The sequence below is a fragment of the Bos javanicus genome, chromosome 5 (assembly GCF_032452875.1).
Source record: "Bos javanicus breed banteng chromosome 5, ARS-OSU_banteng_1.0, whole genome shotgun sequence".
In the NCBI taxonomy this organism is placed as follows: domain Eukaryota; kingdom Metazoa; phylum Chordata; class Mammalia; order Artiodactyla; family Bovidae; genus Bos; species Bos javanicus.
Genome location: NC_083872.1, coordinates 113,030,655 through 113,048,290, shown reverse-complemented (window position 1 = coordinate 113,048,290; position 17,636 = coordinate 113,030,655). Strand labels below are relative to the sequence as shown.

The 17,636-nt window shown below is 48.9% G+C and overlaps 1 protein-coding gene and 1 pseudogene across 1 annotated transcript in view; both read right to left on the bottom strand.

The window, feature by feature from the left end:
• ACO2 (aconitase 2) overlaps positions 1 to 17,636 on the bottom strand; it is a 49,171-nt gene that overhangs the window by 14,303 nt on the left and 17,232 nt on the right. Inside the window, exons 2-4 of the mRNA XM_061418654.1 lie at positions 9,301 to 9,437; positions 3,275 to 3,533; positions 51 to 143 (exon numbers count right to left, since the gene is read on the bottom strand). Coding sequence (XP_061274638.1) covers positions 51 to 143; positions 3,275 to 3,533; positions 9,301 to 9,437 — 489 coding nt within the window. The remainder of the gene's footprint in view (positions 1 to 50; positions 144 to 3,274; positions 3,534 to 9,300; positions 9,438 to 17,636) is intronic.
• Positions 13,401 to 13,517, bottom strand: LOC133249011 (small nucleolar RNA SNORA11; annotated as a pseudogene).

Sequence of the window (17,636 nt, the reverse complement as noted above, 5' to 3'; positions counted from 1 at the left end):
GCAGCGTGCTCCTCTGCCCACCCCCAAAGGCTGGCCAGGCCCTGCTTTACCTGGTGAATGATTCCAGAGCCAGGCCTCCAGAAGCCTACGCCGTACTTGGCACCTGCAGTGGCCAGGAAATTATACACTTCCTGGTTTATGTCCTATTGAGAGAAATCAATAACCAGGGCATTAGAAACAGTTTGCTCATGCCTCCCTCCCTCCACCTCCTCTCCCCTGTGACTGAAATGCTGGCACTGGAAAGGCAGGCCCTCTCCTGGAGGCCTTCTACAAATAATTCCCAAAGGGTTTGGATGCCGGCCCGCAAGTCTCGGCCGGCAGGCCCAGGAGAAAGACCAGGAAACAGAGACGGAGCCCAGTTCTGTGACACATGGCCAGGGAGTAGGTCCAGAACAAATCCCTTCCCCGCCCTGGGTCTCCGCTTCCTTATTTGCAGAAGGGTCCTTCCGGCACTCAGGTCCCTGGTCAAGGCCAGCAGTGAGGGGGCAGCAAGACACCACAGGACTAAGTGGGACACAGTGGGGGGAGGGGAACTGCCAGAGGGAAGCAGTGGGACGGAGTGGACCACTCGGTCCCACCACGCCTCATGTTGGGTGTTGTTTCTCCTTTGGAGCCTCGGATGCCTTGTCTGTAATCCTGGCTAATGTCTACTGAATGCCCACTATGGAAATGGTACCACACCAAAACAAACCCCATTTTACAGACGCAAAAACAGAAACTCAGAGGTCTTGCTCAAGACCCTACTTAAACAGACAAGTCAGAGTTTGAAACCAGGCCTGTCCAGCCAGAGCCCGTCACTACATTGTAATAGGAACAAAGCTACTGCCCTCACAGAGGCTACATCTCAGAACACCTAGACCACTGTCTACCGTGTGGTAGGTGCTCAACACTTGGTAATATGTTTCATGGGCCCCAAATGAAAGACTGTCAGATGGACCATGTTCTCAACTGTAGGTTTCAGCCAAACAGACAGCAGGACGGTAACCAGTACGCCTGTAATTCAAAGGCAACTTCCTCAGGGGGAAGGGAAGGCTACCCCAGCCGAAGGATATGAGGCCAACGTTTAACTGGACAACCAAGCATGTCCCTGGACAGGTGAGACCTCAGGGACAAAAGGGATGGGACCACAGGCAGAGGAGGGACTCACTGTGGGCTCCACTAGGCCCTCCAAGAAACACCCTCAAAGCACGCAGTCCCCTTCATTTAAACTCCAGACCAACTGGACTTTCCCAGTGGTGCAGTGTGGCTAGCACTCCACACTCCCGATGCGGGGGGCCTGGGTTCGACCCCTGGTCAGGGAATTAGATCCCACATACTGCATGTAAGATCTGGTGCAGCCAAATAAATAAAGATTAGAAGTAATAACAATAAAAATAAACTGCAGACCAACCACACATCCTTCTGAGGGCACGTGTGGCTCCCCTAAGTGAAAGAGTGGCAGACAAAGAGCTTGGGTCCCCACAGCAGTCTCTTTCTGATTAATAATTAATCCGTTGGTCTCCTCATTTACAAATCAGTCACTGATATAACTGGTACCGAGGGCAGGAGCGGGTGGCTGTGGCTGCAGCCGCTCCTGTGTCCATGCGGATGGCGGGGTGGGGGGCGGGGGAGACAGCCAGGTGGGCATGGAGCGCTCTGCTGTCTGCACCTGACTCAGCCTAGATGCCTCTCTGCTGGTCTCTGTGACCCTGGACACAGAGACCTGCCTCTCTGAGCTCCAACCAGAGGGGGCCTTTACAAACACATGGAAATCCGACCACTCTCCTGCCCGGAGGCCTCAAGGCCCTCCTACTCCTGCCCGGCCCACCTCAGAGCCCCAGGCCCACAGGCCCCCTTCCAGCTCCATAAAGGCATCAGGTTTCTTCCAGCCTCAAGGCCTTGAGGAACCCTGCTCTGTCTAGAATGTGCTTCCTCATCTGTTCTGGTCTCAGCTTACATGTTACATCGTCCCCGACTCCACACACACTTTCCAGAGTCCCACACGCTTCCTTCAGAATACACGTACAGACTAGTAGTTACCAGTCTGCGTAACTGCTTAGCTGCTGTCTCTCTACTGGACTCTAAGATCCACGTTCATACTGAATCCCAGCACAGTGTCTGGCATAAAATTAACGTTCAATAAACATGGGTGAAGTAAAGCAGGAATTGGGTTCTGAGACCCCATGACTCTGTGAATCTCATCTCCAGAAGGTAGATTTTAATCCATAAAGTCAGGGGAGGGCCGACTTCCGAGAGGGATGGCCCTGCTGTGGGCAGTCATGCATCTCTCAGGCTGAAGAGGACCCAGTCCCCAGCACCGCAGGACCCCGTCATGTTACCAGGTGCCAAGACTGCTGCTAACATGGGAACCACGGGCCAGCCGGCTGGACTCTGCCAGCTGAGGGCAGTCGCTGTGAGCAGGTAGGCGGGGGGGCCTGAGGGGAAAGCCGCCCTGAGCCTCTCCCAAGGGCCTGAGAGGCTGGCTGAGCTGCCAACCCTGGGAGCCGAAGCACTTTCAACTGCGCGCCATGCTCTGCGCCCGTCGGGCGGCAGCCCTGCCAGCACTCAGCTCCTGTCGACGGCCCCCAAGAGCGGGGCCCACGTCCATGACTGGGTGGAGAGGGTGGAGGCCCAGAGCTGCGAGAGACCGCATGTTGCCAAGAGCGGGCACACACAAGGGTACCACAGCAGAGCCTGGAGGAAGGCGCGTGAATTAGGCTTCCTAAGGAAGAGAGGGTAATCCAAGGTGTTCAGTGTGGCAGCCAGCCCCTTCCACCTCATTAAGCAAAACTCACAGAGGAAGAAAGACCACAGCGGTTATCAGTCAGTGGGAGCTGGGAGAAGGGTCTGGCCCTAGCCTCACCCCCATGCAGTTGTGGGACTGCACACAACTTGGACGCCTCAAGTTTACCAACAGTGACACTGTTCACCCACCTCCCTGCCAAGGTCCCCAGGGGCCTGGCAAGGACACGAGTGACGACTCTCCAGAGCAACTGGAGACAAGGATCAGAACCTGCTACCTGCACCATTCACCTCATACTCTGTTTTATTATAGAAAAAGGACCCGAAAAGAGTACCTTTAGTATGGTTAAGACTGGGGATGATTTTTGCTTTCTCTAGGTCTTCTCAGTATTTTCTAACATCTTCACAAAGAGCAAGTGGTGTTCTTAGAGGCAGAAGAGAAAAAGACTAAACCACAGTCCCTTAGAACTAGGGGGCGATGCCCTCGTTCAAGGGCGTTGCCTCTCGTCCCGCGTCACACCCACTGCCCACCTCCCCACCACCTCCAGCTCACCTTGGCCCGACGCAGGTCCTTCTCCCCACCGAGCTGGGCCTCGATCAGATGGTCACAGTGGATGGTGGACGGCACGGCCACCTTGGGCAGGCCGCTGCTGATGAACTGCAGCATGGCCATCTGGGCCGTGGCATCCTGCATGGCCACGCGGTCAGGCCGCAGCCGCAGGTATGTCTTGCCCCGCTCGATCTCCTGGTTGGCCGGGTCATCCAGGTGTCCATACACGATCTTCTCTGAGAGGGTCAGAGGCCGGTTCAGCCTGGCGGGAGAAGGGGAGGCTTGCCTGGTTCCCGCTGCACGATCCTGTCTGCCCACAGCCAGGCCCTCTCAAGTACAAGGCAACCTCGACGGCAGCCAGGGAGGGCACACTGCGTCCAAGGTGGAGACGAACCGGTACCCCCAGCACACAGCACAGCGCCTGGCACTCACCGGGTCCAAAATCACTTGAGGAATGACACCACCACAAGAGGGGGAGGGTTTTCTGTTTCTCCCTAAAGGATATTTACTTTCCCACGCGTATTAAAGTTCTATTATCTGATGAGCCCTTTTTTTCATCTATGTCTCATCGTTTAATCCTTACTGTAGCCTCGTCATTTAGTAAAATGACCTAGAATTAACGGAGACTCAGAGGAGTGATGTTCAAAGCTCAGGTTCGCAGGAGTCTCACCCTGGATCCTCTACATCTCTTGGGCCACGGCCACCTCCCCCGTGCAGTCGGCCCACCGGGACAGAGAATCTGCCTGGCGACGCCCTCACCCCATCTCCCCGCCCTGCACCCACAACCCTCTACCTTAGGTGCTGGAGGCCTCATCACCCTATTATGCAAAAGCCTTCCCCATCAGCCTTGCTTGCTCTCACCCCACTAAGACGGGTGAGGCTGCCAGCTCTCAGAACGGAAACTGACGCCAGCCTCACGAGACCCTGTTCCTAGACCCTGTTTCCCTGTGGGGCCCACCCCTCCCTTCCCGTCAGGGCCCCTGGGGAGGTGCAGCTGCCTTCTCGTTACAGCCTCCATGCCACACACTGAGCTCCCTCTGTGGGGGCCACCTCTCACCACCCCTACCCCCTCTCAGCATAGTCCGTCTATGCCTCACACCCTGCCTTCCGCCACTCGCAAAGCTTAAGCCAAACCTGGTTCAGTTCAGTCGCTCAGTCGTGTCCGACTCTTTGTGACCCCATGAATCACAGCACGCCAGGCCTCCCTGTCCATCACCAACTACCGGAGTTCACTCAGACTCCTGTCCATCGAGTCAGTGATGCCATCCAGCCATCTCATCCTCTGTCGTCCCCTTCCCCTCCTGCCCCCAATCCCTCCCAGCATCAGAGTCTTTTCCAATGAGTCAACTCTTCGCATGAGGTGGCCAAGGTACTGGAGTTTCAGCCCCCGCATCGTTCCTTCCAAAGAAATCCCAGGGCTGATCTCCTTTAGAATGGACTGGTTGGATCTCCTTGCAGTCCACGGGACTCTCAAGAGCCTTCTCCAACACCACAGTTCAAAAGCATCAATTCTTCGGCGCTCAGCCTTCTTCACAGTCCAACTCTCACATCCATACATGACCACTGGAAAGCCAAACCCAAGGCCTCCTCAAAAGGGCAGAGTTCCACTCATACCCAACAAACCACACACACACACACACACACAATTGGACTCAGAGTCAGAGGCTCTGGGTTTAGACCTGACCCTATTACTAAACCCAATGTGTAACCAGATAAGCCAGGGAGCTCACCAGTCCATCTCTAAAGTCCAGGGCTGGTACTGGAAACAGATAACAGTGTTTATACAGCACACGTTTTTTAAACAGCCTCACTGACGTATAACTGGTGTGGAACAGACTGCACATATTTAAAGCACACAACTGATCAATTCTGACATATGAATATACCCATGAGATCGTCACCATGTCGAGACAACGCACACACCCGCCACCCAAAAGTCTCCTCTTTTCCCTTTATAATCCCTCCCTCCTGCCCCCATCCCTCGGTAGCCACTCATCTGCTTTCTGTCATAGTTTTGTCCTGGCGCTTTTAGTGCTCAGGGCAGTGCTGGTCTATATACGTCTATACTTGGATGTACAGAAGTCACTTTATTCTCACCACACAGAGGAGCAAGCTGAGGCCCAGTGAGGTAAAGAACCTTGACCCTGGTCATGAGGTAGCGAGTGGACGAGCTGGAAGGCAAGGAGCCACTGTGGCCGTTCACTGTCTTCTCAATAACACCTGGAAACTCAGGGTCCAGCCCGGCCTGTAGCCAGTGCTCCATTCCTATCATCACTGCTACTGCTGTTACCAATTACGACTCTGCGGGGAAGCAAAGACAGGCCCTTCTGCTGGCCTGGGTTCCAACCCTTCACCCCCAAGTTGACTTCACGCCTTGAGAGCAAGAGCTCCCTAGGCTGCTGGTTTTGTGGGCAACAGCAGAGCAACTGGCAATTCTGAAAGCCTCTCAGCTCTGCTGTCATGAGAACTTGAATAAAAATAGGCCTGGCCTGGAGTACAGCCTGCCCCCTTTAGTGGAGCGTCTCCCTGGCTGGTGAGCAGGCAGTGACTCACCGCGCGGAGCAGAGCCCCTCTTCCTGGGTCCCAGGGGCGATGAAAAATAGCACATGGGCTTTCAAACCAAAGACCTTGACAGCAAATGCCTGAAGCTGTATAAAAAAGCTAAGGACGAGTTCATCATCACATTTCTGTGGGGATTAAGTGAGGGCGGCAAAATGGATCCTCAATGCCCATCTGTCACCCCGCTTCACTGAGGGACGGAGACTCGGTTCCCAGGAACAGAATCAGGCTCCTCTGTCACAGGGTGGAGGAGTTGCCCCCATGCAGGCCCCCTGGCCCTCCAAAACACCCTCACATCTATCCTAATCCTTCAGCATCTTCCTAGAATGGCTCCACTTCTGCCTTCTTTTTTCCATGGAAGGGTCTCTCAACTGTGCCACCACTGACAGTTTGGGCCAGATGATTCTTTATTGCGGGGGCTGTCTTCCATACTGCAGGGTATCTGACCATATTCTTGGCCTCTACCCACTAGGTAACAGTCAACCACCACCCCACCCTGTGCCGGGGTCCAGCCCCGGCTGATCCAGGGTATTCGAAGGGGAGACGGCTTTGGCGGCTATTTAAATATTCATCAAAGATATAAAGAATAATAGAATGAGGATAGCTCAGCAGGAAAATTCAGTGGAGAAAAGAGGCTGAGTAGCTTGGTTTACGCGGGAGACCAATAAAACTTCAACACAAGAAGCTTGCACCACTTACGTAGGCCGCAGGCGTCCTTCCGTTCTCCCGAAGGAGAGGAGACACTGAGGCCTCCCCAATTGGATCTTAGAAGCCCAGGCAAAATCAGTAAGCTTGGTGGGTTCCGCGCTCCAGATTGAGACTCAGCCAGAGTGAGAGAGAGTGACATGGGGAGACCAGTATTTCAAGGAACTGATCCCAATTCTTTATTTTCCAGAGTCTGTTTTTATACACTGAGATGTTATACAAAAGTCACACAGGGTCAGCAGTCCTGACTTTTATTAAAGTCAGGTGCTTCATACAAATGTATACAGAGGTCTTAGGGGTGTTACATCATCTTCTGGCCAGGGGGGCCTGCTGACAATTTATGACCCTCTCCTTGTGACAGTGGGCAGTCAACCAGAACACTTTTTTCTCCAAGGGTGATTATTCTTAAAACAGACGTCACTCAAATAAAGTTACATTCCTATAGGGTGAGGGTGTAGTGGGTTTTAGTTAAGGAAAGAATTTACTTGGCCTAAGGTCTAAAGTGATTTATATCAAAGGTTAATACTTATTTCTTCTATATATTCATTAATGTGTGTAAGGGCAGGGGATATGAAGACTTAGCAGTAAACATTGGCTCAACAAATGAAAAACCCTTCACCAATACAATTTCTAATCAGCCCATTATACTTATACTAATAGTTTTCTAACTTCTCTAAAGAACCTGTTTTTAGAAGGTTTAAAGTGTCTCGTGCCTCTCAGGGTTGGGAGGCTGTGAGCAATCACATGTGGCCGGACAAGCCTGTCAGGGAGGCTAGAGAACCTTCAGAGGAGTTTGTAAGTTGAAACACTCCTGTCACGCCCAGGAATTATTATTAACTGGAGCTCTAAGTTAACTCCTTCTCCGAAAGAGGTGGTGGGGGACAGCCCCCCGTAAAGTCAGAGGTGTAGGTGAGAGCACAAAGTAGTAAAGTAGGCAGGCTCTGGTTATGGGGGTAGATGCTCGAGAATTTCCAGGGGGACTCCTGAGGCTCGATCCTGCCTTTGCGTATGTCGAGCCTCCTTCCTCATGACCTTTGCCACAGGCGGAGTACCTCACGCTGGCCCCCAACAACCCTGGATTAAGACAACCTACAATGTCTCCAGACATTGCTAAATTTCCCTGGGGGACAAAAATCAACCCCTCACCCCCACCCTCAGTGAGAACCACTTCTCTATAACAACAATGAAAATGGAACATCCCTAGTCTGTACTAATCTGGAAAATGCCCAAAGTTATTGATTGGACTTTTCTGGTTGGTGCAGGGCTGGAATAAAAAGGCAGAGGAAAAATTTTAAGGGGAGAGTTAATTTTGCTGATAAAAATTAAAACCAAAAAAATTTAAACCAAAACCAAAAAAATTTTAAACCAAAATTTAAATCAAAGTTTTTTGATTAATTTTTTGAAGCAAAGACAAAATGGTAAAGACTCTTTTGTCAAGTTATGTGAAAGCAAGCTTCTGTGTTACTTCTCCCAAGCAGGGGGAGGTGTTTTTGCAGACTAAAGGAAAATCCATTCTTTTCCCACTGAGCTGTGATCTGAGAGCTCTAAGAATAAATAAAATAGTGTTTTCTGGGGAAAAAGTATTTGTACAAGGTCGCAGAGTGATGAGGACAGTGGTTTTAACCCTGGCTGCAACCAGGAAAGTGGCCAGCACTCCTCACAGTCTGGTGTCCACTCAGTCACCTGGGGCACCTGTGAAAACTGCAGATTTTGATTCAGTCGGTCTGGGGCGGGGCCTGAGGTTCTCTGTGTCTAACAAGCCCCCAGGGCTGCTTGCTGATACCGACGCTGCTGATCCACGAGCCACATTTTGAGTAGTAAAGTTCATACCACCTGAATCAGATGAACACCCTTGATGGACAATAAGAGGTCCTTATTGTACTTAGGTGATGCTATGCTGGAGGCTGTTGGAGATAAAGACTAAGATAGTCCCTGACCCTTAAAACTGAGGTGAGGATACCAGTAAGGCAGAAGCAAAGTGGCAACGGGGAGCACATGTGGCGCAGTGGCCAGAGCACTGGGTGAGGTCCAGTCACCCCCTCACTGTGTGGCCCTGTCCACCTAAGCCCGCTTGTCAGCTCTAAGCGGGGCTTCTGCGTGTGCTCATATTGGTTCTCTCGCACTGCCAGGGCCATGTCACCCGACAGACGTGCAGCTCTGTCTGCAGTGGCTCAAGCTCCAGGAGCAGTGCTGCTTGATATGCAGGGCCAGCCTCCATCCCTCCTCTTGTGGGATCTCATCCACCCCTCTCCTGAGCCAGCATCCAGCCCAGAACCTGGCACTCGGAACAGCAGAGCAAGATGGCTGCCACTTCACCACATGGGCAAAGAGCGGTCCAGAAAAGAGGGATGCTCTAGTGCCCATCTGAGCTTCCTTCTGAGTCTCAAGGTTGAGCTCTCTCCCGGGCTGATGGACCAAAGAGGAAATATAGTAATTCTGAAGTTCCTGGACCTGGCAGATCCCAGAGGAATGGCCCATGGCCAGTTGTCTGTTCTGGAAAGAGTAGCTGGGACGTTCAAGCCACAGCACCAAAGAAGGCCTGAGATCTCTAGGGCCCACATCTCCAGGCTTCTCCTTGGCAGAGAGGGCAGAAGGCCCACCAGTGATCTGAAACACCCTTCCGCAGCAGGGACCATTATGCCTTCAACGCCTAGATCCTGCCACCATCTTCCTCTGCCAAGCACCTCCTACACTGTCTGAGGGGCAGGAAACACCAGAAACACCAACCCCTCTAACGGTCTCCACAGCTCACCCTGCAGCCTTACCGTTTGCGGGCAATGTTAATGTTCTTCTCGAGCAGGTCATAGCGGATGTACTCGTTGGGTTCAAAGTGGCTCATGGCCACCTTGGCCCGTTGGCACAGGACTGAGGCCACATGGTACTGCCGTGCACCCAGGGCTTTCTGCAAGAAAGACAACAGCGACTGTCAGCAGAGTATTTAGGGCGCTGCACCCCAAGGGACGGCGCAGAATGGTGAAAAAAAGCATGGAATTATAGTGTCAAGAGCTGTTCGGTGACTGCAGCCTCAGTTTCCTCACGTGAGCACAGGAATGATATAGCAGCCACCAGGAACACAGCCTGTGGTAGGAGAAAGTGCAAGGGATTTACAGTCACAGTGGCTATTTATAGTCACAAAGTCGAGTTCTAGCCACCTGAGAAAACCCTCCATCATCTGAGGGCCAGAAGAGATGGGCCATGAGGGCACAAGCAGCTGTAGTGATCACACAGCTTCCACTGGGAAGGCAGACGAGAACGTGTGTGGAGGCTCTCATTGAGCTCTAAAGCACCACCCAAATTGTACCTGCTGTCCTACCTGCTCTGTAGGTCCCTTGAGGGACTTTATTTGTCTTATTTATCTCTATCTGGACTACCTGGCACATTAGAGATTGAAAAACAGCTGAAGTGATGGAAAAATTAGTGAGGAAAACCTGCACATGAGCTTCGGATGTCTCCTCCTCCCTTGAAAGGGTGGTGGCTAACCCTGGGACGCGCAGACTTACAGCTGGCCAGAATGTGGCACAATGATGCTACGGGGCCTCTGAGACCTGGCCATAAAAAGGATAACTTCCACCTGGCTCTCTTTGATTGCTCTAGGGCAAGACACCACTGCAATGAAAACATTTAGGCAGTCCTGAGAGAGGCCCACCTAGAGAGGAACTAGACCACCTGCCAAAACCCAGCATGACCTTGCTAGGCAGGTAAGCACACCATATGTAAGCAGGTGAAGCGCTGCAGCCAAAGCACAAGCAGCAGATAACCAGGGGCTTGGCCAGCAATCCGGACTGCAATTTATTGAGTGAGTCAGAGCCAGAATAACCCGGCCAAGACGCTCCCAAATTCCCGGCCCACAGGAACTAGGAGTGAGAAATGTTTACTGTTGTTTTAATCCTCCAAATTTGGGAGAAACAACTTACTAATGCAGCAGCAGATGAATGACTGTTGAGTTCTCAGGTCTGTTAGTTCATTTTAAACCGGATGACACACTTCACAGGGTGCACTGTGACCAAGGGAATAAATGAACCCAATGAAGTGACGGAGGGAAGGAAGAGCAGGGCTCCGGGTCTAGCAGCTCACACCTTGGGCAAGGAAAAGGCAAGGCTCAGGCCACCGCCCCGGGTGCCCTTCTGTAAGGCACCCTCTGTAAGAAACCCTGCTGACCTCAGCATCTGAACCACTACGCCTGCGTAGCGGCCACTCCCTGTTCAGGTCACCCAGTGAGGAGAGCAGACCCCATTAGGAAACAGCACCTCCCACCCAGCACAGCAGGAGGGACCTCCCAATGCAGACTTCAGGTCCACTTGCCCTCCAGCTCAAAATCCACCAGGGACTCTACTCCCTGCCCTTCTTCTATTGGGTGAAGAACCCGCCAATCAAAGGGCTTTTTTTGGGCAGCGGGGAGGGGGTGGTGGTGGTGTGGGCAGTACATCATGTGGGATCTTGGTCCCCTGACCATGGAGCAAACCATGTCCCCTGCAGGGGAAGCATGGAGTCCTGACCACTGGACAGCCAGAGAAGTCCCAAAGGACTTTCAGCAGTCTGTGCCAAGGAGGAATGTGGGACCCCACAGGGGCAGGTAATAATGCCAATTGGAAAAAAAGGACAAAACAGTATGTTCATGTAGAATATAACTTTGGGATTAAAAAAAAGGAGTATTAGTGAGATGAGCCCCGTGCTAAGCACTCCACGCACATCATGTCCGTTGAGTCCTCACGGCCACCCGGTGAAGTGGCGCCGATAACGAGCCTGTTTCCAGTGAGGCGACTGAGGCCCTTGGGGAGTGACCGAGGCCACAGAGCAGCCACGAGGACCCAATCCAGCCTGTCTGACCCACTTTTCGCTAATGCCCCAGGCCCTCCCCCGAAGATCTGCCCCTAAAATGGGGATCAACTCTACACTGTTAATAACAACTGAATCACCTACATGCTCCGTCCTTAATCATGATATGCTCTGCTTACCAACCACGTGCAAACGTCTGCTCCCAACTGCCAGCTGCCCAAGAGGACCTTCTGCTCTGAGGGACACGTCCTAGATCCTCACGGTCAAACATGGTAGCCGCCAACCACACGTGACTGAGGTGCGCCCAGTGTGGCTGGGGAGCGGAATTTTTTCAGGTTTATATATTAATAAGGATGGAAAAAGTTTTTAGGAAGCCTGTTTATTAAGTCATTTCTTCTAAAAAGATATCTGCTGCTAAGTCGCTTCAGTCGTGTCTGACTCTGTGTGACACCATAGATGGCAGCCCACCAGGCTCCCCCGTCCCTGGGATTCTCCAGGCAAGAACACTGGAGCGGGTTGCCATTTCCTTCTCCAATGCATGAAAGTGAAAAGTGAAAGTGAAGTCGCTCAGTTGTGTCCGACCCTCAGTGACCCCATGCACTGCAGCCGACCAGGCTCCTCCGTCCATGGGATTTTCCAGACAAGAGTACTGGAGTGGGGTGCCACTGCCTTCTCCGAAAAAGATATCTATACATTTTAAAATCTGGACCCTTTCCAACACCAGGAATTCATCATCCCACACAACCACCAATCCATTGTTGAAAATTTTCAAAATATTCTCCCAAAATATTCAGCCAAACTCGTTTCCTTGCACAATCTACTTTTTCAGTTGGGGGTCTGCCCTCTCAGACCATATGAAATAAACCCAACCTCTCTTCCTCAGGACATTGCTTCCCAGGCCTCAGATCCAAGAGAATCTCCTGAGATTGTTAAAAATATGTAATCCTGGGAATATCTTAGCAGTTAGGACTTTGGGGTTTTCACTGTGTGGGCCCCAGTTCAATTCCTAGTTGGGGGACTGAGATCCCCCAAGCCGTACGACATGGCCAACGACAACATAAACCCAAAGCTCAACCCAGATCAGCAACTCAGCTGAGGGTGGGGTCCTCCTCAGCTATGTAAAGACGGGATCTATCATATTGTCTGAATCTCCTCCTTGCTAGGCCAAAGGTAGCCCTGAGTGCTTCAACTCTTCCTTTACATGGTTCTGCAACAGCCCGACCATGCCCTGTGCTGAGGGCAAATGGACAGTCACCTCCTTTGTTACGATGGTGACAGCCAACCTCACTGCTGACACACACGTCACTTCCTACCTCCTAACACCTCAGTGGACATCCTCCTAACTGACCACTCAAGCCACACTGTACTACTGACTTCGTTTTCTGTGCAGAGCTCTACCTTGATCTTTTTTTTTTTCCCCTTGAGGTTAATCTGTGCCCTTATTTGGCCGTACAATTTAACTACAGTAGCCTGCAAACTTTTTTGATCTAAAAGTACATTTTATATCACTGTCCAACAAATACACAAACATATATAATACATATATGTATATAACAGTGAAACAAAAGTTTTGACAAAACGTCTATCCTAAGTCATTTTAAGGTTTTTCCTTTTTAACCAAGGATGAACCGTATAACACATCAAGGCCCCAGTTCATCTGAGGGTCCACTTTAATGAAGTGAACAGTGTTGTACATTCTGTGCATCTGGACAAAAATACGAGACGTCCATCCGCCATTACACTGTCACACTAAGTACTTATATCCACCACTATGTTGTCATACCAAGTATTTTCACTGCTCATAAAATCTTTGTACTGTGCATTCATCTCCCTTCTGCCCCCAAATTCCTAGCAACCACTGACCTTTTAATTGCCTCCACAGTTTTGCCTTTTGCAGAATACCATACAGTTGGAATCTATTTTTCTTCTTTTCCTTGAAAAGGGAGGTTCAAAGTCTTTAACCTCTCAGGGCCCACCCATGCATGGACCGGACAGGCTCTAGGTGGCAACCAATCACTGGAGCTTTCTAAGCGATACTGAGCCTTGTCCCACAGGTCCTGTCAGCAGCCACATGGAGGTACAGGGGGACACGTGTTGGGTGTTTGTTTACAGGGAGGTCACAAGCTTTGTGCCCCTTGTCACAATAACCCAGATTCCTGTTTGGTGTGTTATAAATATATCTTAACCTTGACTTAATTTCAGCACCGGTTTCTGTCCACCTCCAGCACCTTGTGGTCTACAGGAGTTCGGGTCAGTCACCCCAGGTCTGATAGGCAGGCCTTCCCAGTGGACGTCAGCCACACCCAGTAGGCACAACTCTCAGGCTGTTCATTCAATCTCAGTGCAGTTGTGACCCATTCCAGGTCAGGCTCCCCAGGGTGGATGTTTGGTCAGGCCAACCTATTTAGTGACACTCCCCAGGTCTTCAACCCACAATAATAACCACCACCTGACTGAAATGTCACTAAGCCATCACTTATGTTTCGTGGTTAGGGACAGCCTGACTGACCTGTCAATTGTCCTACCGAAATCAACACTTACACTCACTGTTTTACTAATCTACTGACTGCAACAAAAAAGTAAAAGGATGTTATTAGCTTGGCTGTAAGATTGTAAGCAATTCACTCTGTTCCTCCAGGCCTTAGCTTTTCAAAGGGTGAAACCTCAGCCGTGCTCCCTGCTTCAGAGCTGAGCTGAGAGGTTTGAAGTGTATGAAGTGTCACGTGTAACTCTGAAGAGGCTGACCTCAAGGGCAAAGACACCATGTATCATTCATTCACAGACCACGTATCTCTCACATGTAAAATGAACACCAGGCTATGGGTGATCTTGGAATAAAAATAAGAACAGGGACATTCCTGGCAGTCCAGTGGCTAAGACTCCTAGCTCCCAATGAAGGAGACCTGGGTTTGATCCCTGGTCAGGGAACAAGATCTCCCTTGCAAGGATGATCAAAGATCCCATGTGCAGCAGCAAAGACTCAACACAGCCAAGTAAATAAAAAAATAAATATCAAAATAAATGAAAAAAAAAAAAAAACAGTCATTACTTATTTGGTACCTGCTCTATGCCACGAGGCATTTTCTGTCTCTGATTTTGTGCAAGATGATTGTTATTCCTGTCTTACAGATGTGGAAACTGAAGGTCAAAGAGGTTAAGTCACAAGTCCGACACGTGATAAGCACTGAATCCAGGAGGCAAGCACCGGCCTGTTTAAGATGAGCCAATTCCCCTGGATTCTGCTGCCCTCTTGCCCCACAGAACCTATCCTTTCCCATTTGAAGGCAGCCTGGTGTGATGGTTCAGATAGAAGACCTATAGTCAGACCGCCCAATCCAGCAGCACCAACCTGCTGTGACTCTGGATAAGTTACTCAGCCTCACCAAGCTTTAGCTTCCCCGTAAAGAAAATGGGAGATAAATGTTGGCATTAACATTAAATGAAACAATCTAAGTGCTTGGCACAGAGTGTGTTCATAGAATATGTGCTCATTATATTCTTTTCCTTCATGGAGGAGACAGACACAAAATTAGATAAGGTTGTGCTCCTTTTCTGGATTCTGGTGGAAGAGGCATGCCTCTTATTTTGCTTACTGCAAACAGCTTTTGGTTGATCAGCATTTTTCAGAAGCCTTAGCTCATGTGGACCTTTGACATTCCTGACCCTCTTCTGTCTGTCTCAGTACTCCAGCTGTCTTAGTATTTCTCCTTAGTTATTTGCCCTCCTTCCAACTCTGGCCAAGACATTCTGAAAATCTAAGCTGAGGTCTATAGGTACATGTCTCTCCTTCAGACAACTTGCAATTTGTTAGAATTTGCCTTGGAAAGTCTCCCATCCTTCTGAAATCCCTTCTACTTATGGGGTCCTGGCAGTGAGACCTCATCGATTTGGTCTCTGAGAACTCAGAATTTGCTCTCCTCCAGGGCACTAAACACACTGAACCTCCTTACCGAGTACAAAGCCTAAAGGGCTCTGCCACTGGGCCTTTGCACATGTTGTTTCTTCTGCTTAGAAAGCTCTGTCCATCCCTTCCCAATCTGCCCTTCATGTAGGTAATTCCCATTCATCCTTCAAGTTCCAAACTAACTTCACTTTCTTAGGGAAACTTCTTGAATGCTCAGTTCAAGCAGAGCCTCCTCTCATACATGCCCATTTACTACTTTCTAACATTCATTTGTGAGACGCTATCTGTCTCCACTACTCTGTAAGATCCACTAAGGGACAGACTGTCTCTGTGTCTTCATAATAAAATTCCCCATATGACTGAACACCAGGTCTGAAACACAGGAGGTGTTACATAAACATTGGTTAATTAAACCAAAGGACTTCTTTTTTTTTTTTTTTTTAAACTTTACCAACCAGTTCTTCCTTATTGAACAAGGTTGAATACAGAGCAAGTTTGGTTACCTTGTAACAGCAAACAGTTAAGACAAATTAATAATTTACCAGTCTCAGATGCTTTTGGTTAGATTGTAAACAGGCTGAACATTTGTGAAAGACAATTAGGCACTACCTATTAAAATGTGAAATGTTTCTATCTTATGACTAACTTTTCTTCTTCTTCCAGGAAGCTATCTCATAAAAATACTCATTTAAAAGAGCACAGAGACTGGCAGGAACATTCTCTACATCACTGTTTCTAAAAGAACAACCTAATTGTACAAAAATAGGGCACTGACTGAATAAATTTTGTCTACCCATGAAGGAGAGCCATTCTACAGCTGTTTAAAAAGAACAAGGTGATGGTGGTGGTCTTACAACATTGTGGATGTAGTTAATGCCACTGGACACTTGAAAATGTCAAATTTTATATGTATTTTACCATAATTTTAAAAAGGAAGGAAGTAGATCTACCTTTATTTGCAGAAAAAAAAATTCCATGACATGAGATGAAAATAACTGGCAAAATAGTACTATGGTATGGGCCCATTTCTGTATAATAATAGTAATTAACAAATGTAAATATGCTCAGAAAAAAAAAAAAAACTGGTAAGATCTGCTTAGACTGTTCACAGCAATTATCTGTAGAGATTAGAATTATGGGCACTTTTATGTTCTAGGCTAAGTATTTCCAAATGCTACACATGTGAGCTCCTTTTGTAATCAGGGGGAAAAATGGACAAGACAAATCAATGCAGAAAAAGCATGTTTACTGTAGTAGAGCATACACAGCAAGATCAGTGAGGTGCATCTGGACAACAATCAAAAGCATGCTAGTTTTTTAAAATGTGCAAACCCTTTGTTTCAGCAAGTTAACTTACAGGAATTTATCATTACTAAGGAAAAGGGGGGAAAAAACGTACCTTCACGCTACAGGGACCTGGTCACCACCACCTTAACCAGAGGCCAAAGAGCGTCAGCAACAGCAAGACCGCCTCACGCATGTGCCTTCCGCTCAGACGGCACCACCTGGGAAGAGCCCCTGCCAACAAATATTCAACTGAACCGAAGACTACACCCAGAGTGTGGACAGTCTACAAGAAACTGGCCTGGTCTCCTCCCGAAGTCAATGTCATAGAGGAAAGCGGGGTGCGTGTGTGGGGGTGGGCAGGAGTTGGGAGGGACTGTTCTAGGTTAAGAGAGACTACAAAAGCCACGTCAATACAGTGCAATTTTTTTTTTTTTTTTTAGATTTTGATGTGGAAAGAGAAAGAAACCAAAGACACTTTTGGGAGAAGTAAAGAAAGCAAATAAGGCAAAATGTTGGTAACTTTTGACTCTGGACGGTAGGTATATGGGTATTCTTTGTACTATTTTCTATATTTCCTTATGTGTAAAAAGTCATGACAAAAAAAAATCTTTTAAATAAGGCATCAAGAACAGTTAAATCCATGTGCTAGATATAACGGCCTAAATTTCCTTCTTGGTTTTTCTGTATTTTCCAAGTTTTCCACAAAAGACTCATTTTATAATACTTCTTATAATTAGAAAGAATGTAGCCAGCATTAGTTTTTAATTAAATCAGAACCAAAGAAATACTCTTATAGACTGCTTGCAAGCAAACTATTGATAATTCAATCTTCTCATAAAGTAGTTTGTCAATAAGATGCCCATGGGCTCATCTATACGTTTGACCCAATAATTCTGTACCTGAGACTCTATCCTCAAGAAATAATTCTAAATATATAAAGGCAATGAACATTATAAAAAACTGTTTGGGTTAAGATGGAAAATTATTTTCTCCTATAATTCCCCAAATTTGTATCAAGGTGATACTGTTTTCAGACGGTGTAGAAAAAAACCAAAGTTCCCTAGTACCATTATACTTCTGTCCCTGAACCTCAATTCTGAAACCCAACATTTGGGGAAGGTACCAAGCTCAGAG